Source organism: Anarhichas minor, unplaced genomic scaffold (genome assembly GCF_050575085.1).
Source record: "Anarhichas minor isolate MPS153535 unplaced genomic scaffold, ASM5057508v1 ptg000007l, whole genome shotgun sequence".
Classification (NCBI taxonomy): domain Eukaryota; kingdom Metazoa; phylum Chordata; class Actinopteri; order Perciformes; family Anarhichadidae; genus Anarhichas; species Anarhichas minor.
Window position 1 is genome coordinate 5,179,130 of NW_027466453.1, and position 24,962 is coordinate 5,204,091.

At 44.5% G+C, this 24,962-nt stretch overlaps 1 protein-coding gene across 1 annotated transcript in view; it reads left to right on the forward strand.

Annotated features, from left to right (window-relative positions):
* The window catches only part of plppr2a (phospholipid phosphatase related 2a), a 48,745-nt gene that overhangs the window by 15,161 nt on the left and 8,622 nt on the right, over nucleotides 1-24,962 (forward strand). The window contains exon 3 of the mRNA XM_076083428.1: nucleotides 14,249-14,437. Coding sequence (XP_075939543.1) covers nucleotides 14,249-14,437 — 189 coding nt within the window. The remainder of the gene's footprint in view (nucleotides 1-14,248; nucleotides 14,438-24,962) is intronic.

Here is a 24,962-nt window from a genome sequence, read left to right on the forward strand (position 1 = left end):
AAAAATAATGAATGATGATGATTGACAGTCTGCAACATGCTGAGTAACCACTGCTTTGTGAAGCGTACAGAGCGATGGCAATGAACCATTAATAAGTGGATATTAAGAAATGGGCTTTTGGCCAGAAGCCCATTTGGCCTCCATTTGGAGTGGACTGATGAATCTGTGTGAGGGAAGTAGATGAGTAGCTGCTAACTGACCACCAAAAGAAGGAAAAGTGTTGCTGTAAAAAAAAACGAATTATAACACAGGGATTCACACCGGATAAATAAAAGGACTAGTTTGACGTTTTTTGGGGAATAAGCATCTTTGCGTTCTTGCAGAGAGTAATATGAGAACATAGATACCGGTCTCATGTGAGTATGTAGTTCCAGCCAGCAGCCGGTTAGCTTAGCTTAGCACAAAGAATGGAAACAGGGGGAAACGACGAGCCTGGCTATGTACAATTGAACAACATTTGCCTACCAGCAGCTCTAAAGTTCACTAATTAACGTGTTATATATGAATTAATACCGTGGTCTATGACATGGCTGGATAGATAACAAGTCTCATTGTTCAACATTCTGTAAAAAAATATATATATTTACTGTTAGTCAACCGTACGTAATGTAACTGATCTTTCTAGCGTAACGTTAGCTTAGCTAGCGTTACGCTAATCAAGATTTCGGACAATGACATGCCTGAATAGCTAGCTAGTCTAGCTAGACGGTCAAATCATATATACTGTTAGTCAACAGTACGCAATGCTACTGACTTTTAATCTTGCTAGCGGATCATTAGCTTTCTGGCTCGTAGCTTTCTGGGTTCTATGAGCTGAGCGGATTAAAAACACTTTCTGTTGCCAAGTCGTATCTAAGGTTTGTCCTATTTACTGGAGCGATGACTAATGTTTCCATTGCATAAGAACATTATGGGATGGTAGTGATTGTTCCGGGTATTAGCGAACCTCGGGGTTAACGAGGATAACTTGATTGATTTTGGTTGCAAAGTGCATGAAAATATAAATCAATGGTTTTCCTTTTTTTCTTTGGCAAATGACGACAGTTATGGGCGGGTTACTGCCCTTCGAGGTGTCCATTATCGGGGATTAATGGACTTCACAGATGGAACCGTACTCTGTCCTGGCCTCCACGTCGCCCATTAATTCCTGATGATGGACACCTCGTTGTACATTATCTCTTACGTAACAGTTGTGATATGAGATATCAGAGTGTTATAGATCTTCTTCTTCTAACTCTCGGCAAGAAAGCAAACCCATCTCCTAAAATGTCAAACTATTCCTTTTGATTATGGTAAATATTAAAGAGTGGAGCGGGATCACCAAGTCCCTCCACACCTTCAGCATTGTGTGTGTGTGTGTGTGTGTGTGTGTGTGTGTGTGTGTGTGTGTGTGTGTGTGTGTGTGTGTGTGTGTGTGTGTGTGTGTGTGTGTGTGTGTGTGTGTGTGTGTGTGTGTGTGTGTGTGTGTGAAATGTGACAGTGATGCATACCAAGCCAGAAGGACCTGCTCTTTTATTTAGCCGCACACCTCATCAGCAGTTACCATGGAAACCAATCAGCCCGACTCATTCTCATCTCCGCTCCCTCTTTCTTCTGACTCCTTTCATCCTGCCTGCCCTAATCACAAGTCACAACCTCTTCTATCAGTGCTACCCACTCAGCCATCTTGTTCTGCGTGTCTCTGCCATCCCCTCCATTTTGCTCCATCATTTTTCAAATTTTTTTTCGGTGGGATTCCCCCGCCAGCGCTCATCTTTTGTCTCTTGATTTTCTCCCAGGCCAATCGTATTAGCACACAGACATCTACATCACCTTGTCATTAATCTCTGATTATTCCTGTTTTAATGTTTACAAAATCTGTGTCGTCATCTGTCCTCCGCATCTAATTAAATCCTGTGAAGGCTGACATCACAATAAGATGAATGATTTAACCTTTTCACCCAGGGAACCAAAATAAAAGCACATTTTAGTTACAAATTAGAGATGTTTTTCCATTTCACTGTGTGGACGGATAAAACTCTCTCTACCTTCTCCCTTCAAATACAAAAAAAAATATTATTATCGTCATCTGGGGGACACGCAAGCAAATTTGCAGTTAAAAAGTCATTCAGTTTAAAGCCAATCTGCCTGGTGCTCCGCTGAAGAGGTGTGATGGAGAAAGCAGCTCTGGATGGCGAGGAGGCTGTGATTATGAGGCACTTATCCAGACCAGTGGAGGGGCGAACATAAAGCCCCATTCCACCGCTGTAGATACTTCTCACAGCTCTTCTTCCCTCAGCCTCCGCCTGTTGGCCTGCTGCCTCCGTCATGTGATCTTTTGACCTGCGCTCGATATCAGCTGTGATTGGGATTTTTAGCACCATAGATTTGCAATTTGGGGCCTTTATGATATCATCATAAAAGGGACTGTGCAAAAATGAGGAGGGGAAGGAGGTATCAGAAAAGGGGGAGGGATATGGTTAAGAGCTGGAAGGAGGGCGGTGTGACTTTTCTTGGAAGAGCAGGGGAGGTTCTTGTCATTTTTCTCATCCTGGTTTTAGATTTTCTTGTGAGATTTATCATCGAAGAACAATACATTTAAACAACAAGTCTTCTCTGCATATTAACAAAGCCTCCTATACTGTATGTCTTTAAAGACCAAGACATATACAACATAAACAAGTCCATATGCCAAGGAACGTTTCTTATTTTTTAACAGAAACATACGAACACTCCTTAACAAGTGCTTAAAGCTCTACTATGAGGTGGCTGCTCAGATTAAATTACCTTCCGTCTCACATGCCACACATCAGCTATCATACACTTTCACTTGGTTTCAGTGCGGGTGTGATCATTTCCTCTGCCATCATCTGAACTAAACCTCATCTGAGCGGCCAATGTCTTAAAGGGGACCCTCGGCATTAAGAGGTTAATCCTCCGCCATTTTCCCTGAGGTTCCCCCGCTCTTAAGAAGCGTGTGGATTGATGTCTTACATTAAAGCTGGGCTCGGGCGGGAGTGAATTTGATTTCTGAAAGTATTGAACTGAGAAAAACCGCAGCTCCTCCCTTTTAGGCCTCCCTCTCGAAGCCACTCCCCCCAAAATGCATCAAACTCGCACTGCCTGATGGCGCCTGGGAGGAGCGTGGCGCATCGTTTCCACCGCTAACCGTAACAAGCACGCCCAGTGAGTGCACAGGCAGGTAGACAGGAAGGTAAAATGATTTGTTGGTCTTTTTGCTGATACCGGATTTTCTCTCTTTTTTTTTGAGCATTTTCATTGCTCTCAGGATGTAATACAAATGTCAGCACTAGCAAAAGTTTTCTTAAATAAACTGCCTACCCTAGATGTAATCTTATGAACAGGATTAAAGGATTCTGCATACATTATTCTGTTTTTAGTGCTCTTTATAGCGAAACTGTCAACTTAATGGTGTAAATCTTTCCCTGGTGTTTTATTTTCGTTCCTTTTCCAAAGTGCCCCCAGTGCCATTTTCATAGAAGTAAACATGGATTTGTACAGCAATTTTCTTCCCATTACTGTGATATATAAGTTAGGAAGCAGAGCCTCCACCAGAGGGCGCCGCTGTAACACTGCTGAAGCTCCCTCACAACACTCGGTTCTACTCTTTGCAACTTGTGAGCTCGTGGAGCACTTCACACAGTTTTTAACCTGATCTATCATCAGGTGTCTTGATACAAACATTGCTATTTTTCTCATCTCTCTCTTAATTCACTTTGACACTTGGGGGGGGGGGGGGGGAATTATTTCTCTCACAAAGTGTCTGTGTCACACACACACACACACACACACACACACAGAGCCTCATTAACACCTGAGCGACATGCAGAGATTAGACAGAACACATCAGCTAACACTCCGGTAGCTTCACACCTCACAGGAAGTCTCCCCCGAGTCTTTTCCAACAAAAGACTCCTCCCCACGCAAACACTCGCGAGAGGCTGAAACACACACACACACACACACACTTATACAGTGTCTCTGAGGTGTGATCAAGCAAATTAAATTAGATGTAACGAGCAGATTTCTCTTTGCTTTCCAGCTGGTGAACTTCATGAGCAAGGCCTGATGTTTTGATGCCCTGTGGCAGATTTAAATTGACGCTGTGATGCATACTAAAGCCCAACTCTCCAACCTGCTCACTGATGAATAATAAGCAGAGTGTCCTTTTCTTTTCTGGATATAATCTCCCGCTTCACCAAAGCTTTTTGTCCGTCACTTTGCAACATATTTCTTCTTCTCTTAACTTGATGTCGCTGTAACTTAAATGACGCTGTCGGTTCATGAACAAGTTTGTCTCGAGAGTTTGGTGGTTTTACTTCAATTGACCCTTCGCTAAGCCCCCCCCCCTCTGATTCTCCTTCAAGCTGTCAGAGTTACTGTGGAGCCCACACTGTCACTAACTGCACCCCCTGAAGAAATGTAATGCTTTTTGACTTGGACTAGCTCTCTAAAAACCTTGATCAGAAAATATTGTCAACAGCCATTAAATGAATCAATTTTTGCAATGTTTTTTAGCAAACAAATGTTTATTAGGCATTTAATAGAGAGGAGTGAAACTGGAAGGTTTGGTGTATGTAAGTGATACTGAAGTGGAGATTTCCGGCTCAGTCTGAGAAAAAACTCGGTTTGAGAAAACGAATGATTCAAGATATGTATTCTGAAAAAAACAAAAAGGTGAAAAAAGAAAATGAACTAGTAGCCATCAACATAAAACTTCCCCGATTGATAATTTAGTATTACGAGTTTTCTGAAACTTTATGTATAGATATACAAATGAGGCATTTTCTAAAGATAACTTTTGGTGAATTCAGGAGAAATCTACAGACACAAATATGAATGAAGAACTTAACTGTATTTATATCGCACCTCTCATTCACAGAATGCAGCAGAATGTGCTTAGCAATTCAGCAAAACAAAAACACCAAATACACAAGTTTAAAAACCACACGCATACACAAGGATGACAGGAGAAAAAATCTATTATGGCGGCTGGCAGGAAATGAGAGCAACAGGAGTTTTTAAAATGCGGGGAAAGAGAGCTGGACTGGAGGATGATTAAAGCAACGCTCCTCTCTTTTTTTCCTCACTGGACTCTCCTTTTCCCCTCAGCCCTGTTTCACACAAAGTACAAAAGCTCCCACTCTCTCTTTTTTCTCTTCACGTCTGCTCTCGCCTCACCTGCTCAGAAAGCACACACAGTCAGCGAGAGAAACGCTGCTAAAAAAGCATGTAGGCCAAAACTCTCCATGCAATCCTTCTCCAACGCCAGCTCCCCTCCTCTCTTTCCTTTTTCATCCAGTCACCCCGTCTCACCCCGCTCCCATCATCCTCTGTCCTCCTTTCTTTACTTCCCCTCGCTGCTGGGACTACAACAGCTCTCTGAATGCACCATTGGTTCTGCTGCTTTCTTACTTCAACTCCATTTCCTCAGCATTTTTGTCACCCTTAAGTACTCCCTCTAAACTAGTATAGACTATAAAATACTCCCCTCACTCTTTTTCTCTCACTCTCATTCAATAGCCAACACCGGATAAACCTCTCAGCGTCGTTTTCATGTGGAAACCATTTATTCGGCCCACGAAGCCTATTTATCACATTCTCCTTTGTCAAAATAAGAGCAGAGAGTGGCTGCACAAGCCAGCTCCGAACATCATTGTGTTAATGTAGCTGTTTGTCATCGTTTGAGCGAGAAATCGATAGAGTGATGATGCGTGTTTGAAAAAAAAGGGTTGCGGAGAAGGAATGTAAAGAGAGAGAGAGACAACAGATGCAGTTTGTGAGTTTGCCCAGATCTTAAACGTGACTGCACTGCGACATCAACGCCATCTAGTTTTTGCCCATCCCCATCTTGGTTTTTGTCCATCCCCATCTTGGTTTTTGTCCATCCCCATCTTGGTTTTTGTCCATCGCCATCTTGGTTTTTGGGTGTCGCCATCTGGGTTTTTGGCAGTCGCCATCTTGGGTTTTAGTTGTCACCATCTTGGTTTTTGGCAGTCGCCATCTTGGGTTTTAGTTGTCACCATCTTGGTTTTTGGCAATCGCCATCTTGGTTTTCAGCAGTCGCCATCTTGGTCTTTGGCCGTCCCAATCTTGGTTTTTGGTCGTCGCCATCTTCGTTTTTGTCCGTCGCCATCTTGATACGTTTTCAACCAGAAGTGTCTTAAAAAGACATTACTAGGCAGCATAAATGTTACAATTTACTTTGCCAAAAACCAATTAGAATATACTAGTATTTTTAGTAAAATATAATATGCTTAGTGGTGCTGAGGAGAACTGCAGATTCAGGTGATTTTTTATCTTTGAGGGTTCCTCATTTCAAGCGACCCTTTCCCTCATTAAACAGAGTCATTTCATTCCGTGTTAAAAGAAAAGATTACTTCAACAAACGTTTGAGGTATCCTGCTAGCTACCAATTGGAACAAACAGGGCTACAAAGCACTTGGTGGCCACAGGAGGTGGCTTTAACCCTGACAAGAACAAGAGTAGCATCCAGCCACGTTTGTCCAAACAATCCCCCTCCTCACCAGTTGATAGCTAACACATAATGTTATTGTTTGCTAACGGAAAGAGAAAGAAGGAATATTCAGATTCTTTTATCTTAAATTTTTTGGTGCAAACAAACTTTTAGAAAATGAAATGAAAACGCTACTATAGCTGGAAGCAATTTGAGCATTGCTGACTGATTTTGGGGATAATTCACACAGAGATGGTTCCCCACGGCTTCTTCAACAATGGGGTTTTTTAAAGAGTTTTTTTGGTCTCCCAGTCCCTTCATTCCCAGTCTCAGCATGGAGCCTCTCTTGTATTTAGAATGACAGATTAGAGATCAGCATGGACCACTGAGCGACTCCAACTCCTGCTGCGAAGCTGTAATTAGCACTGACCGCCTGTCGGCTTCCAGGTTAAAACGAAGTAACCCGCATCAGAATGACAGAAGACTTCCTGTTCCCTCTCTTGTAGTGAAAAAGGGTAGAGAAGAGATCCAGAGGAAGTGGGAGTGGGAGTGCGGTGTGTGGGCGGGGTTGCTGGTTGTGCTGGCAAAGTGTTGGTTGGTGGGAGTTTTGTTGGCTTTAAACCTGGTTGAGAAAAATACACTCCGACTCACTACACAACAAAACAAGGTCACAGTCTTCCAAGATCAAACGTGTTTTTTGTGTGGTTTTTTTCTGGAAAATGCAGCGGAGGAGATCAGATACACCAGTACTTCAATAATGTATCATGTTCTTGTACAGTGCAGTTTGTGAGAGTATCGTCGTGTCTTTCTGCTTTAACACTGAGGAAGTTTGTTGTTGGGCATTATTGTCATGTTGAAGTGTGTTGAGCTGCAGGTCTGCCACAAAAACACATGATCACATCAAGCATGCACATGTACATGCACACGCTACGCATGAAACATACAGTATACCAACAAGTCCTTCATACTGAACAACAAAATATCGCCCTCCAAAACGACCAAATTACTTTTTGAGTATTTTTCATTACAATACCTGTCTTTTCTCTGTAAAACCCTTTCAAATACCGGATGGGGCTTTTACAGAAATCCATCCAATCAAATGAGACTTTGTGTGACGAGCCCGCCACACCGGCTCGTATAGAACTTCACCGTTTCAGAATGAAGTAGCTAACAGAGCAATATGGAGAGATGGGAGGAAATGTGTTTTTAGATTTAAGTGGGCAAGAACGTCTTCATTTTCTCAAAAAAAAAATGTGGCCACGGTCCGGATCGCTCTAAACTCTAAGACCTCCCCCTTTTTAACGGTCCAATAAAACGCGGAGGATTTGATTTAAAGCCTTCTTGTAACTTTACAACACTCAAATAATCTGTTTCACTGTGAAATACGTCACAGTACTGAAGCTAAAGACGCTCTGATTTCCGTTTCACTGGGACTTTAAAGGACTTCACTCCTTGTATAACAACCCCTGCGCACTATGACCATTACAATAACGGATTCATATGGCTGTTTTTTTTAACTGCCACCACATATGTTTAAAGGAAAAGTTTGACATGTTGAGAAATACGTAAGTTAAGTAAAGCCAGCAGCCGGTTAGCCTAGCTTAGCATTAAGGGTGGGCTCTGTCCAACTTCAACAAAGCTGGTACTGAGTTCAACCACAACGTGTCGCTTCCTCACTTTTTTTAGTTTTCGGTTCAGTTGAAGTGCCTCAACTTGCACAAACAGGCAAAAATGTGTGGAATCAAGTCACATCAACTTTCTGTAACTCCTCTACAATCAGTCATAGAGGAGCGGCCGAAGACACCTGGCCACCACACACACACACACACACACACACACACACACACATTTTCACGTTGCCAGACAGCTGTGAGTGAAGCCCACACAGACACAAACAACACCAGGCTAGTTTTGCGGGGTACGAGCCACCTACGCTAACCGAGCGAACATTTTCATATTGAACATCTCTACAGGGTGAATCACAACAGTGTGGAGCAGTGAGATGGAGACAAGCAGCAGCCCGAGTAGAAAAAAAAGGCAAGAAAAGAGGACACGAGGAAAATTGGAGAGAGGAGGAGGTGGTAAAGCTTTTTTGTTTTTAGGGCCACCACCTCGAGCTTTGAGCCTGTCCTCCTATCACCCTTCCTCTCTCTTCTTCTACCTAAACCACATAATTACATTACATTGTCTTCTCCTCCCTCCTCTCTCTTTGTATCGCCTCGTCACTCCCTCCGTCCTCTGTCTCTGATTTTCTCACCCTGTCATCTCGTCTTTCCTCTCTCTCCCCTCATTCCCTTCTCCACCACCCCCCACCCTTACGTCTTTCATTCTTTTCCTGACGCCCCTCCTCCTCCCTCCCTTCCTCCCTCCCTCCTCCTCCTCCCCCAGGACTCCTGTCATGCTGGCCAGGTGCAGTGTACCGTGTGTCGGCGTCAGGCCTCCTAATGGACGGCATGTGTCTGACGGTGGACCCCTGTGCTTTCGCCGTTCTTCTGCTCTAAATCCTCCCGTCCGTGAAACACAAAACTGCTCTTTCAGGCAACACGGCTCCGACGGCGTCCAGGGACGAGACCGGAGCTCCAGAGGGACAGACAGGGCCTCAGATTGACCCTCGTTACAGCTTTATAACATATTCTGTGGAGATCCATCTGGTAATCGTGCTAACTGTAGCATTTTAGCATTGATAATGTCTTATTCTCTATCTAAACTTAAAGGCCCTTTTTTAAAGAGGTGCAACCAAATGAGAAAGCTGGCAGCTACAGAGACGCATGTTGTGCCATGAAACTTTGTGAAAGTGGGAAAAATGTCCAGCACCAAACAGGAAGAGGGCCGTGTACCTCCTGCACTAACCGAGCCAAACCTTTAAATAACTGTGGTCATGGTTGAAAGTGGAATCACTGAAAGGCTGATGGAAAAACCCACTTCCAAAAATGTTTAGTAAAAGAAAACAGAAAGCAGAGAATATTATTTGCAAGAAGAGGCAGATGGGTGTCTGGTACTGGTAACATGTTTCTGTGTTAATTACACTGATGCATCATAACCAGTACGACTTTGGGAAGTGTAGGATCCATCATTTTAGGATATTTCTGCCACTCTTTATTTAAATCTGCCTCTTGCAAGCTCCCCCAAATTTGTGGAACTAAGATCCTTTTTTTCAGTGGAATACTCTATAGAGAGCTGCAGGGATGACACATGTGAACGAACAGCGCTTTGTGATCTTTGAAGCGTGAACGCAATCGCCAGCAGTAAAAAAGCTAACGAGCGGCTGTGAACGAACTACACCGTGAGCGAGTGTACACATCGAGGCTGTGAAGGCGGAACACGTTCAGCGTAATGGCGTCCAGTCGTCTAATGTAGCCACTCGTTAGCAACCGTCTTTTCTAAGAAAACTTAAAAGCTTCAGAATTAAGGAGAGGGGTATTTACTCATGTATTTTATATCATAGAACAAAACGTTGAAATATCTTTAGCTTGTGTTAACCACAGACCTTATTTCAGACATCTAACAAAAAAAAAAGTTTGCGCAATGGCCGCCCAGGTTTATTTGGCGTCCCATTATAGCATTTTTATTATTTTTGCCACACAAACAAGGTTCAGTTCAGAGCCTGCAGTGGTTATAAGACACCACGAGTTGGTTTTCCTCCTGAAACCCATGGTGCTAAAATTGAAAGCTGAATACCAACCCAACAAACAAACAAATATTACGGGTCCAGCCCTAAAAATGACCTCACACCACGTTCACCTTGCATTTTATAGATGACCCACAACGCCTAACTTTGTAGGACTTTACAAAAATGTTAATGTTAAATACACCCATAAGCGGCGAGAGAAACACGCTGCCTCTGTTTAACGAGTAGAAACGCACACCTCTGCAGCTCATCGATGAAGACAGGAGCACTGTGCTCTGACAGTGGGGACAATAATAAGACTTGTCGTTGCGTTGGTTGGACCCTCGCAAGTATCCATTTGGACCTCAGACCGCCGTGTGCGCTGTGCTGGCGAGATTTCAAATATTCCACTACCAACACTATTTTGATAAGACTTACATAACAGTGCATGTAGAATTCATGAGTCGAGAAACATGCAGTTACCGAAACCCCTCCACCACTGAGCTTGTTTCCAATGTCTTTTACGTCGTTTCATTGTCAGAATCAGCTCGCTCACATTGCCACATGACGATCTGTATAAGTTAAATACATGAATATGAATATGTAGATTTGAAACAGAACCCCAAAGAGCTAAAAAAGCTCAAACTACTACCTCTCTGCTGTGCTGCACACGTTGGCCCAGGTAATAAACACAGCACTGTATTTATAGATCACGGGAACATTGCCTCATATGAAGATTTAATACACTTCATCAAATATGGCTAACCTGGTAAAGCTGTCCATTACAGTTTGTGAAGAAAAAGATTGACGATTTTTGCATTTGTGCAAGGGTGGCATGTTTTTTATACCCAGGTTAAAGGCGGGAGGGACAGAGAGAGAGTGTGAGTGGTTGTATTTTAAGAGCTGCACTCAGCTTACTGCGGTGGGTCCTTCACACGCCGTCGGCTGTTGCTGTTCCCTGGACTCGTTCCCAACAGCGCTCCCAAATCGCCCTCCGTCCATCGCTGCCATTCGGCCGTCTCGATGTCACCGGCGCTGTAAACCCTTGCTGCCTCCTGGCGTCGCGGTCCAGTTGAAATTCAGAAGGAACAGATATGAAATATTCAGCGAAGTTAAAACACTTCTTTTTTCTCCGCATGTTGCCGGGCAGGGAGAGAAGTGGAGGGAGTGTCAGAGGGATGAGTGAGAAATAAAGGTGTTTTTTGGGAGGTCAGATTGTAATGGCGGGACGGAAGGCTGAGGGAGCACGGAGCAGTCGAAATGGAAACACGCGGTAACATTTCTATCGTCGTAGACATCATGTAAAACTGGATTTCCGTCTGAGAAAAGGGCAGAATCTCCTCCTGTAGTGCCGTTGGGAATGCGAGGGTGAGTCCCCGCTGAATACTGCGCCCTTTTTAGAGAAAGATGAAGTGCAAATTAAAGGCCTTATATATACATATATATATATATATGTATATATATGCACTCATGTGATTAAATCTCATGTTTAAAGCTGCATAGCTGCACACAGTCTCATGGTACATTAGGCTTTGAGCTGTATTTTGTGGTTTCCTTGCACAGTGCGACCTAAAATGTGGCCATGAGAAAAAGCCAGAATCACCACCAAAGAAAACAACGCACAATGCTTCTATCAGCTGGACGTGTTGGGTTAAAGTTCACCAACTCTGACCTGCGGATTTGCAGGAGCTCGAAGGCGGAAAACCCGCATCTCCACCATTCTTATATTTGTTTCTCGCAGGAAGTTAAGGAGGCGATGTGAACATCTGAACTAAAGCGTGAGGCGCCGTGAACTGCTGGTGTTCCTTCAGCGTGGCAATCGCAGGCATGAGTCAGAGCCGGCCGCAATACGCCGGGGGGGGACGGGGGGACGGGACAAGGGGACGCTTTAATGAGTCACACACATGAAAACACCCCCTCTCACCCGGAGCAGAGCCACCAAAGAGCTTCTGACAGGTGTATGTGTGTGTGTGTGTGTGTGTGTGTGTGTGTGTGCGTGTGTGTGTGCGTGAGTGTGTGTGTTTGCAGCCGCTCACTTCCAACATGCACGTGCTGAAAAAAAAAAATGCACGCACAGAATCAGAAAGTGTAATATTAACGCCACCCTTACAAAGAGACCGGGCTTTACGGGCACATTTTTTATGCGGAAACGCTAAAAATATAGAATGTTACAAACCTTATTCCTTCAGTTATTCCTTCACCATGACAACCGCAGATAGCAAACACACATCCCCCTCAAGGGAAGTACAGATGAAGGCTGGTTAGATACAAATATAGAAAAAGAGCCAATTAAGAAAAAAAACACCTATTGTTTAAAAATGGAAAATTAGTGTGCGTGTGCGTGTGTGTGTGTGTGTGTGTGTGTGTGTGTGTGTGTGTGTGTGTGTGTGTGTGTGTGTGTGTGTGTGTGTGTGTGTTGGTGGGTGTTTGGTTACTCTTGTAGGTTTACAGTACTGTGTGTTTTGGTGCTGGTGCCGCTGGTGTGGGTGGAGCTGTGTCTCTGGTCAGCGATGTGACTTTTAGCTGAACGTCCCTGAGGGCCTCAGCCTCTCCACTCAGCAACACCATTTCATCCATTCACACAAAGGGGACCGTGGGAAGAAAAGGGAATCTGATGGTGGAAATACCTCCTCTGAGCAACATGATACGGGACTGAAACATTAAAAGCTGATAAAGTTGTTTTATATCAACAACGGATGTAATAACCACGTTTAATTTCTGGTGATGAACTGTCGTAGGATTCTATCTGTATCGCATTTTGGCGTCTTTCAGCTCATTGTTTTGTTTTTTTACCACCAACGACTTTACTGTTTAGGATAGAACGTGTGCCTGTTCAAAAGGGGCCGATCGCTTGGCTCCCGGTCAGGCAGCAACCTCCGGGTTTCAAAAGTGAAGCCAATGTGAAAGTGAAAAAAACAAGATGGCGACACCCTAATACCAAGATGGTGTACGGCCAAAATGCCAACCTCGAGGATTCAGAACAGGAGTCCACCAACCAACGTGATGTCACGTGACTACGTCCACTTCTCACATACAGTCTGCGCTCCCAGTGTGTCGTTGTCGGGGGGATGGGGCAGTTCAGAATGCAAACCTCTAATGAGGGGGCTGATTGCTCGGCCCCTAGGGGTGCTGCCGGCGGCATTGCCGAGAAAATTGCTCGTTGACTCCGGAGAAGTGAAGGAGAGTTTGGTTGCGATGTTATGCAATGTGTATCCAGCATCCAGTCGAAACAGTGAACTGCAGCCCTGAGCCCTGACTCACAGAGTGCTGTCGCTTGTTTATTAAAAGTGTATTGGTGGGTCCCCAGAAATACACCCACCGAGTGTCGCGGAGCAACATTAGCGCTCATTTGGAGCGGTGTGTCCATTTGGTGACCGTATTCCTGAGTCTCCAGCAGCTCCTGAGGGAAACACGTGTCTCCGCTTTCGTGTTTCCCTCCGCTCCGCTGTGTTCACCAGCTATAGTCGCTAATTCTGCCCGTCTTAACGTTCACGCCAGGCTTACGATGTTTAACGCCATCGCCACCTTCTCAAAAGACATGAAGCCGGTTAGTATTTCAGGAATTCAACTTTTTAGAGGCGTCAGCTGATGGTTGAGAACCAAATGTCAAAAATGCACTTCAGTCCCCTGCGCACGTGTTCTTACCACACACACACACACACACACACACACACACACACACACACACACACACACACACACAGTATCTACAAATACACCCACAGCTCAACTGTAGTAGATTTCATGAGTGCTGGCAGCATAAAGGCTGCTCCCCCTTTCTCTCCCACCCACCTCCTTTCCTCTCTCTCTCTCTCTCTCTCTCTCTCTCGCTATGCAATTCTTTGTTTTTGCCGCTCGTGCTGCCGCGGAACCCTCTTTTATTCAGTTTTTTTTGTTGAAGACTTCCTTTTCTCTCTCTTGTCTTGTTATCTCTCTCTCTCTTTCTCTTTCTCTCTCTCTCTTTCTCCCGGATCCAAACACCGAGCCCCTCTCACTCTGTCTCTCCCTCGGTCCGTGTTTCCTATGCATCTCCCCGTGGCCATGGGGAACAGGGACCTGACTCGCCCCTCTTCCTCTCCTCCTCCTCCTCCTCATCCTCCTCATCCTCTTCCACCTCCTCCGCCTCTCCCTCCTCTCTGCTCTTCCTCTCACCTCGTAACGGCGGGATAATGTTCTACTTCCAGCTGGTGATCATGGCCGGGATGGTGCTGCTGGCTTACTACTTCGAGTACACGGACACCTTCCCCGTGCATGTCCAGGGCTTCTTCTGCTACGACAAGACCTTCTCCAAGCCCTACCCGGGTCCGGACGACGCCGGCAAGATCCCCCCCGTGCTCATCTACTCGCTCGTCACGGCCATCCCCACCCTCACGGTAAGAGTGTATTTTTAAGTGTGTTAAGGAAAGGAAGAAGTTGTCAAAGTTGAGGCGGTGCGTTTGAGTTGTTTTCGAGTGTTGTTCCCTTTTATTCTTCGTACGGTTCGGGAGTTTTGTGATGAATCATCTCTGGAGTGTGTGTCGCACCGCCGATCTAGTGAGCAGATCGGCAAGCCGCATGGAGGTAACCCCCTCCAGAAAAAAGACACAACGGGAACAGGCGGGCCGGTCATTAGAGAGAGAAGGAGACGGAAGCAGAGAAAGAGAGGCAGACAGAAGAAGTGACAAAACAATAGAGGAAGCAACAGAAAGAAACGGAGCAAAAGTTGGGAGTCGAGGCAGAGCGATGATGGCGGGCAGCAGATGCTGCCTTACAAAGAATAAATAAGAAAAAACTTCTCAAGACGATAGGTGAGAGATAAGAGACAATGAGCACAAAGGAAGGCAATTTGGATGGGTGGGGGCTTGTCACGTGTGAGGTTAGCTGTCGAACCCCGAGTGAGACGCGAGGCAGCGAGCGTGAAATGCAGAACACCTGGCGTCGACCCTCATCCCCCGGCAGACCCCCCCCCCCCCCCCACACACACACACACACACTCACAAAAGCCTGACCGGATGACAAAACCACAGCTGATGGTTGTGGGTTATTACAGCCTGCAGATTTTCAAAATAAAGTCGTATTCACAGCAGACCAGAGCAAATGTGTGCGGTTAGTAATCTTATAGGTTCACGCTGCTTATGAAGTCAAGTGCAAGTATGGATTTAGGGACTGTATGATCACAGATTCACATGATTTACTTGTCTTTTCACAAATATATTGTCTCAAGATACTGGGAGAGGGTAATGCATTTGTTTTAGTGCCCCTCCCCAAATCCTTGGGGTAGAAGGGAGGGGCACAAAGGTTTAGTTTCTGATAAGTTAAATAAAAACACCTACACCGTCATCGTCGTTTAACATTGCCGATTCAAACAGCAGGTGCACTCTTTAGCACCAGGCTACGCTAATCCTAAAACCAAGCAGACCTTTAAAACCGCCCTAGCGGAGGGAAAATTACTTTTGGAAGTTGATCTGGGTCAGAGCACATTACTTCCACCAGCTAGTCTGCCTTAACAGGTGCTGACAGAGGCTCGTGTGTGTGTGTGTGTGTGTGTGTGTGTGTGTGTGTGTGTGTGTGTGTGTGTGTGTGTGTGTGTGTGTGTGTGTGTGTGTGTGTGTGTGTGTGTGTGTGTGTGTGTGTGTGTGTGTGTGTGTGTGTGTGTGTGTGTGTGTGTGTGTGTGTGTGTGTGTGTGTGTGGCAGCAAGGTAAATCGCAGCAGTAACTCCCTGCGATAGCTCCAGTCTGTTTCAAAATGTGCTCTGCCACGTGCCTCCTGGTTCCGGATCTCTTTTTTTATCCAGCTCACGGCACAAAGGCCACACCGCCTCTAATACCAAAAGGAGTTGTGGCGTTTTAGGGAGGACCCCGCCTGTCCGAGTCGCTGTAGGTAACCGGTCCACCAGACTCATATTTGGGTCAGCGCCACAGTCCCGCACTCCATGGCTCCCTGACAGGTCCCAGTAGGGCCCCGACATCTAATTAAAATCATCAGTCACCTTCTGAAGTTCGAGCACGAGGAGCCGATCCACCGCTCCGGGAGCGAAACAGAAGAGGAGGGACCTGACATCTTCCCACCTCCGTCTGTTAGTCACATTTGTGCTATGTGTTGGTTACCAAGCCTGTCAAGCGTCCCGTTAGAGTCCTGTTTGAAACAACGGGTGTTCGATTATCAACACAAGCAGCGTCTCATTCGATTCCTTGATTTTGCCGGCTGAAGTGATGACCTCTGATTTTATCAGCTGTAGCTCGCCAGCTAGCTAATTAAGCTAACATTAGCTCCAAAGGTCGGTCGGACTTTCCGTCGTTCACGGCTGACTCGCGTTGAAAGGTGGGGTTGAGGAGCAGATGGAAAGAAACAAAAAGCAACGGTAAATGTTTTTTCCTTTCGGTGATTATTGTGTAAGCGGTTATAATTTGCAGGCATCCTTTTTGGATTTGGTTATTTCCTGAAATACAACAAGGAATGGGCAAAATCTCAAGCTTTTGATGATGATGAATTTACCTGAACCATAAAAACAAGTCACATGAGAAAAAACTGCACTTAATAATCCTATTTTTGGATTCGCAGATTCCCCAGATTTCACCCTGAGGGAACTGCTGCAGAAAATTCTCCACACAAACACACACTGGTTCGTTTTGAGGACATCTTGAAAGTTTGCCTAATGGAGCTTGTTAAGCCAGTTAAATTCAGGATGAATTAACTTATCTCGCACAGATTCAATCTGACAGTGCGTTCGCAAATGTGTGTTCATGCTCCTCTGTAAATCCCTCCTTTGATCAGTTTTCTTTCTTTTACTTTTTTTTTCTTTCTCGCTCTCTTAACCTCGGTTACGTGTCCTCTCTCCACAACCTTCCCCGTTCCTCACGCCGTTGCATCTCATCCACACTGACCTTTTTGACTTCATGTTCTATTCATAACCGTTCCTCCCTTCGCCTGTGCAATTTTAGCCTCATCTGTTTAGTCCTTGCTTTCTTTTCTTCGAATTCACTCAAATTCACTCCGTATTCACCCGACTTCGGTCCGTTAGCGCTTCATCTTTACTCGGGTTTACCTCTTCCTTCATCTCTGGTTTAGTCTCCACGCTCATCAACACCTCCTCTTTCTTTTCTGACGCTTTACGGCCTTGCCCTCCCTGACCTCTCCTCACACCTGTTGTTTGTCTCACCCTCCAATTAACACTTGTCTTCTGTGAATCGATCGGAGCTCCTCAGCTTTCCTGCTCCACAATCTGTGGCTGGAGGGATCAATCAAATCAAAGTACAACCGCGCAGGAAGACATTCTCACTTCCTGCTCTTTTCCTCGGGCAACAAAGATAAATCATACTGAGATAAAAGGCATACACAGTGAGAAATGCATACCCATCTTATTAAGTGTTTTATTACATGTGAGACATGAGGAAGCTGTATACGGTTAGCGACGATGACGATGTCGCGCTCTCGTGGACTCGTCAGTCAGGCAGTGCGCGTTCTTGTGTTTTGGGGGAGTGGCTTTGGAGGGAGGCCTAGAGGGAGGGGCACTGATTGTTTTTTTTGCGGTTCCATACTTTCAAAAACTAGCTAACTCTTTCTGGTTCCTCCAAAGTTGCCTACACACCAGCTTTAAGGTGACAGGAAAAAAAAGAAAATGTGAGAGAACAAGGAGATAGTTTGATGATGCAAATGTAAAAATGGTGTGATGATTCAATACTACGCTGGCTCGGGTGGGGTGATTACTATCGGGAGCAGTTAGATCAGAGCTGTGATTGTGTCCCAGGCAGAGTGGGAGCTGAGCAGACTGTGGTGAATTACTCCATCAGCACCACAGATAGGCAGAGCAGATAAAGCCACTTTAACGTGCGGTGAAGAAAACAACACGTACCTCTTCCCTCCATGAATAGAAAGCCTATCGTTTTCTCTCCGAGCCGTGATTTCATCTCGTCCCTGTTAATTTCGTGACGGGCTGCGAGCCTGCTTCGTACATTTATTCTCTCCAGTAACACAACTTTTACCACGCAGTAGCGGAACAGTTTTCCTCATTTCCCTTTCCACCGCATAATTGAGAACAGAAGTCAAGGGGCAGAAAGTCGTCACCCACGGCCGCCACCGTCGCAGCAAGGAGCCCACCCCGCCATCTGTCTCATTAACCTGGGTCAGCGGCGTGCTGGCCTAGATGTGAGCGTAGGGCTGCGTTTTGGAAAAGGGAGATATGGCATGCAGTGAAGTCAAATCAACAGCAAAGAGGATTGGAAGGCTTAAGAGAGAGTGAGAGACGGACAGACAAACAGAAAGGCATTGATCCGTGTCTGTGCAGTTGTGCGTGAATGTGAGAGTTTTCTGTTGAGGCCGGTGTGAGGTCATGGCTGTGGGTGAGGCACAGCACAGTTTAATGTTAGTCCACTGACATTAGGGCTGAGGATGTGAGGACGCTGACAGGACACCTCTGTGACAGCCAGTTAGATATGTACAGGAAGCTCTGAGGTTAAAGAAAGGACAAATACAACAAACCAACACATTTCAGACTTACTGACTGTTGGTCATGGTTAAATACTCACGACATGGGTGTTCTAATATTACAGAACATGTTCTAATTACTGTATTCCTGTAAATATAAAACTATACACAATGTCATAATGGCATCATTCAAGGTGGTAAACAGTGTTCAAGCTTGGTGGCATGAGTTTCAGAGAGAGAATTTTCTGTTTGCTGACTGAATGAATTGCTGTATATTTTGCCTCTTATTTGCAGCGCTACTTACTAATCTAGATTGTTTTAGTGTGAGGCGGCTAGTTTCGGAGATATCAGCCGTAGAGATGTCTGCCTTCTCTCCATTGTAATAGAACTAAATGGCACTCGGCTCAAAGCGCATGAAGAATACATTAAGTTGAATTTCATGTAGGAACTGAAACTGAAGCATATAGTCATATTATATTGGAGAGAAGACAGACAACTCTGACATCAAAACAATCTAAACATCGAACAAAAAGTTCGGAAATTAGTGTTTGGTAGATTATTTCTCTGTTGTAACAATGCTTCTTGGCAATAAATGTTATACCGTTGGAAAGCCTGTTTATTTACCTTTCAAACGGTGCCCCATTTGTAAGGAACATGCATTTCTGGGATGAGCAGCACAGCTGAGTATGTGGGTTGCGCCCATGAAAAATTTGCCAAACACTAATTTCCGAACTTTTTGTTCGATGTTTAGATTGATAAATATCAATACAGGCGAGAGGAAAAATATGTATTTTTGATTTGGGGGGAGAACTATGCCTTTAAATTCACAAAGGACAACCTCTTATAGGGCTGTCGTTGATGCCAACATAGACATTAACTTGCCAGTTAGCAAGCCTGTTAGCTTGGTCGCTAACGCAGACAAGAAGTTCACAATTTTTTGTGAATATAATTACTTCTGTCGTCTGCAAACAATTGCTTTTTTCAGGATAACAAAGAGTGGGGACGCAAGACATATTCACATACTGTAGCATATTTTTGCTGAGATTAAACTGTGACGAAGAAAAGCAGAATTTTGTTCTAAGAGTGCTAGAAGTAACTCAATATCTACTGCTAGTTTACTGTAGTAATCTTGCTGTAACCCTTTATATATTATTCTCACATGTGCCAGGCTGCAATATGCATATTCCCTTTTGTTGCTGAGCGTTAGGTGAGAAGATTGATACCCCTCTCCATGTCAATATGAACAACCTGGTTAGCTTAGCATAACGACTGGAAAAGGCTAGCTTGGCTCGGTAGTGCCACATTTACACAAGGATGTAGTGTGGGCTTCACCTAGAATTGAACTGGATGTGCTGACATTTTTATTTATTTAACATTATCTTAATGAACGTAAACAACGAACATTGTTGTTGCTAGCAGTCACAGCTGTCAAGCTAGCATGCTAGTTTTGGGAAGATTTTCATAGAAAAATTGAGTTTGATGCAGTAATTTACTCCTGGCCAACGAGTGCACGAGCCAGTATGATTGGATGAGCTTATGAGCAGGCCTGCGACAGCCACGGATACCAGATTTTCTTTTCTGTCGGGGCATTTTATTTATCAACAGCTGACGGGATGTAAAGAACATTTAAACAAAAATAAAATAAAATGCATCTCAAATAAATCACCTACCCTAGCTTTAACCAGTTATTTCACTCCCTCTGTTGTTGCGTTTACAGTGGAGCTGCCTGCTCCGTGTACCATATTCCCAGTGGGTCCGAGGCGGGTGTCGCATCGCCCTGATTGGCTACACAGTGGAGCGAGAGAGAGATAGACAGTAGCAGAGAGTGTGGGTTTGTGCCGTCCTCTTGCCTATCTAGCGGCTTCGGTCAGAACTCCATTCCTGTGAAATGCGATTAGACCGAACAGCGGCTGTCATTTCTGCTTCTTAGCTTTGATCCATTTTTTTTCAGTCAGGCAGAGATGAGGGACACCTCAGGGGTCCTGCTTGGCCGATGAAGTGCCACGCTTCACTCAGCACCTAGAAGATCTCTGACGAATGCCAGAGTGCCCAATCAGCATTCACAACGGGGGGCAGCTCACCACCCTCTATTCATAGATCTTTGCATTTGGCCACTGAACCAAATCTGTGGTGTTCTGTGTGTAGCTGTGTTTCACTCACACTCACAAAAGTCCTCTGCAGAATATTATTAAAGAGTTGGCGCTTTAATCTTGGTAGTCTTGGTAGTTTGAGGCATGAGACGTTTAGTGGCAACCGTTGAATGCTGCTCCGCACTCTGGTTTGAGGACGGAGGCCTATGTGTCTGATTGGGCCACTTGTTGAACAGCCTTCATCCACTCAAAAACGTACACACACCAATACACAAGCACTAATGCAAAAAATTCCCATTTTCATGCAGCTATTTTTTTCCCTACATTTTGTCAAGAACTTTCAGAACATGGTCCTCTCTCTGATTCAGGTCCATCCATCAGACGACCCTGTGGTCAGTGGCACCAGGGTGAACCCACCTCCGGGATCAGGAGGATTACAGAAAAGATGATTAAAGATGTAGAAAGACGAGATGAGAGAGAGAGAGAGAGAGAGGGAGTTTTTAAGGAATGTAACAGCAGATTTTGGGTGTGTGGCGGAGCTAGATAAAAATGGAAGGGGAAAGACAAAGAATATAACCTACTTTTTCCTCCCAGTGGGAAGGAACAATAAAAGACAAAAAGCGAGGGATTAGAGACGCTGCAACACAATGAGGAAGAGGTTTCTGCTTCTGTGAGAAAGAATACATTTATACTCCTAAGTGTATATCAATGTAGTAACAAGTGTTTGGGCACCAGGACAGATTCTCAGCAGACGGTGGTTTTAGATGTGCGATCACGCGACAACGTCCGCAAACTCATCTGCGTTTGCGTCCGTGTGTTTGCGCGCCCATCAGTGAGATCGTGTGTGTCTTTTTCTTCTCTCAGCCGTCATTCTCTATCACGTCAGCGGATTGAAAACGCATGCCGCCGTCCTCGTTTTTCAGGCCTCCCGTTAAAAAACAAATCCCGGCGAGAGCCACGTGTGAGTAAAGGTGATGGCGGTGATCCTGACGCGCTCAGATGGGCGCCGCGTCGTCCATTAGCCCCCCCCCCCCCCCCCTAAAAAAAAAATCTTGCACAAACGCCGCCGCGCGGAGATCGAGGCCGCTGCAGATGACGACGGATAATGGGATACTAGTGACAGCGAGGCGTCTCTTTGTGCTTTACACATGAACGCCCAATGGTGTCAGAAGCATTAGGTCTCACGGCTGCAGAGTGGTCGGCTCATCCTGTGCGGTGCAAGAGAGGCAGCGTGCTTTAGTTTCACTCCATGCCAGAGATAGGGAGCCCGTGACCGCTCAATCATTTACTTATGAGTGATCGTATTTCTTGACATTTAAAGTTTCATCATTCACTACAGCGTGGCGGTTTGGAACAGCTATAAACACTTTAACCTTAAGAGGAGGACGCTGCGGGCGAAAAAACATGCATTGCTCAGTTCAGAGATTTGGGAGAATTGTACTTCGATAACTTGTCTTCTTTCAGACTAGTGCAGGGGTCGGCAACCTTTACTATCCAAAGAGCCATTTTGCCCTATTTTCCACCAAATAAAATGTGTCTGGTATCACAGCTTATAAAGTTATATATATATATATATAGTTATATTATATATACAAAAACTATAGTTTGTTTATGAAATTATAGAACAAGAATAAAGACAATTCTTGACATTTTATTGCTATTTTCAGTGACGGTATCAACTCAAACTCCAAGATAAGAGGTGCTCCCTTTGGAAGATTGTCCACTATGCAAACAATAAAATTAAAATGTTATTATTTAAAACGTTATTTATTTCCTTGTTATTTTTTGTCAAAGCCTCAGTCCATGTCCACGCTACTACGTTTCCATTTGAAAACGCATGTTTTGCTACGTTTACACTGAGCGTCCACACTACGGCGGAGTTTTCGAGCACCGAAAACGCTCCCGAGGACGGATAAGTTTGAAAACTCCGGAGTGGATTCGTCGTATGGACGGCCTAAACGCATACATTTGGAAACGAGCACGTGTTCACTACTTGATTGGTTCTTAGCAGTCACGACGTGTCCTTCCCTGATTCGTCACACCCCTATCACGTGACCCTTTCCCGGAAGATCACAAACAACAATAGCCTTGATTACCAATCGACTACCAGGTTAATTTAACATGGACAACTGAGTACAGACGTTACTGACCTTGTTGTCTTTACTAGCAGCTGTTGTTCAGTTAAAGTCAGCATTTCTGCGGAGGAAGCAGCTGTTATTGGAGCGATTAGTGAGCGGCGTGTCCAGCGGTGTTATCAGACCTACGGAGCGGACGTCTGAAGTCACAGTTAGAGGCTTTGAGGAGGACGGACACAAAACAGAGGACTTTCCTTTTCTTATTATTGTTTATTCTTATTATTTCTTAACTATTGTGAAGTCCACACACATAAACTATAAAGGAACAAAACATTGATTGCTCTCCAGTAGGACAGAGACTTCAGCCTCCAGCAGAGCTACGAGTGAGAACAGACAACAACGAAACCGAGGAAACGAGTGAGAGACGTGTGTTGACCACTTGTGAACCCATAATCTAGTAAACCTTTACGTGTAAGTGTTAATATTAAAGTAAATTTGATATGTGAGAGAGATATAGAGCAAGACCCGCAGCGCTGTAACTAAGTGAAAAATAAAACTTCTAAAACTTTCCACGAAATGTGTCTGTTTGAGTTCATAGAGGAAGATTTTAGAGAAGATCTTAAGTATCAAGCACCACCTTTCATTCTTAAAGACTACTTAACTAAGCAACCAATCTACTTCCTGTTTACACCGGCACCCACCTGCATGCTGTACGTGAATAGTCACGTTTTCAGGCTTTATAGTCTGGACAGAGATCATCTCGAAAACGATGCTGAAACGCCGTGTGGATGGAGATCGTTTTAAAACATATTAGTGTGGATGTAGACTCAGGGAGCCGCAACAGAGGGGCTGAAGAGCCGCATGCGGCTCCGGAGCCGCGGGTTGCCGACCTGGACCCTGGACTAGTGGAAAGAAAACATCCATAATACACATTCAGGTGTTTTAATACTTTGTCTGTTTGCAGCTGTAGATTTCTCCTAAATTCAGCAAAAGTTAGCATTATTTGCATATTTAAACATTTCAGAAAACTTGTTATAAAAAAAATAAGTTTCTATGTACGTAATCAACTGGGGAAGTTCAATATTAATATCTATTAGTTACTTTTAAAAATTCATCTGTAGTTTCTTCAAAATGTGTGGAATTCTACATATATATTTCTCAAAAGCTTTTCTTTCTTCAACTCTAAGCCAGACATCTCCACTTCAGTAACGTCAACATACACCAAACCTTCCAGTTTCACTCCTCTCTATATAGAAGGTCCTTACTGAGGGCTTTGTTCATATATCATTCATAGCCTGATTCACAGAACATTTGATTTCCTAAGAAAATGGCAAAAATGTATATCTTTTGACAATATTTTCGGATTTATGGAAAGATACAAAGAGACATCCAAAATTCCCGCTGTAGAAACCTTTGACTCTAATATTTCGACAAAATGAAACAAGAATTTTGAACTTTGAACCAATGTTCACATTTCTGTATATGTATATTAGCCTATATTTAATAAGATGATGCCTCATTTGCATATTTAGCTTGTGTAACATTTTCCGACACAAAAAAAGTGTCTTAATGTTAGGAATCAACTGGGGTGATCTATTGTAGTGATTGATCTATCTCCTGGTCACATTTCTTTGTCATCTGGGGGTGTCTCCCTTTATGGCATGGTCACATGACACTTTGTTTGCCTTGCATTACAAAGTGGATGGAGTAGTAGACCATTCTTCTGCTTTTCCTTCTTCTTCTTGCAGCATTGGTTCATTTTACGTCACGACTCAGTCATCATCTGTTGACTTCTGTTTTTTCCGTATTGTTTTTTCCCCGCTTTATTTGATCCCGAACACGAGCTGAACAGAGTCAGTCGCTATTTGCAGAAGGGGGATGCTGATGGAGGCAATGTTGTGCATGTGCAATCATCCAGGCTCGTTCCTAGACGCTTGATTTAGTCCTCGCAGCTTTATTGATTACCGCACGATGGCCACTGAAGCTTGTCGTAGTCACCGTTAACTTTAAAAAAGAGCTCGTTAATGTCATAATCCCACTTGTTCAACCCATCACTCCCGCTCTCTTTTATTCCTTCTCTGTCAACTCCGCAACCCTCGTCACTCATCCGAGTGGAACATCCCCCCCCCCTGGTCATTTTCTAATTGACGCGTGTTGCGTAACAAGGGCCAGTGTGAATGCACTCTCACATTTGACTAATACCCACTGACACAAATCAAGATCTGATTACTCACACGCACAGAGCAGAGAATGGGCCCTGTGCTCGTGACGTCGTTAATGTTTCATTCCTTCACTCCTTCCTCTTGTTCCGCTCCTAAATCATGCATGT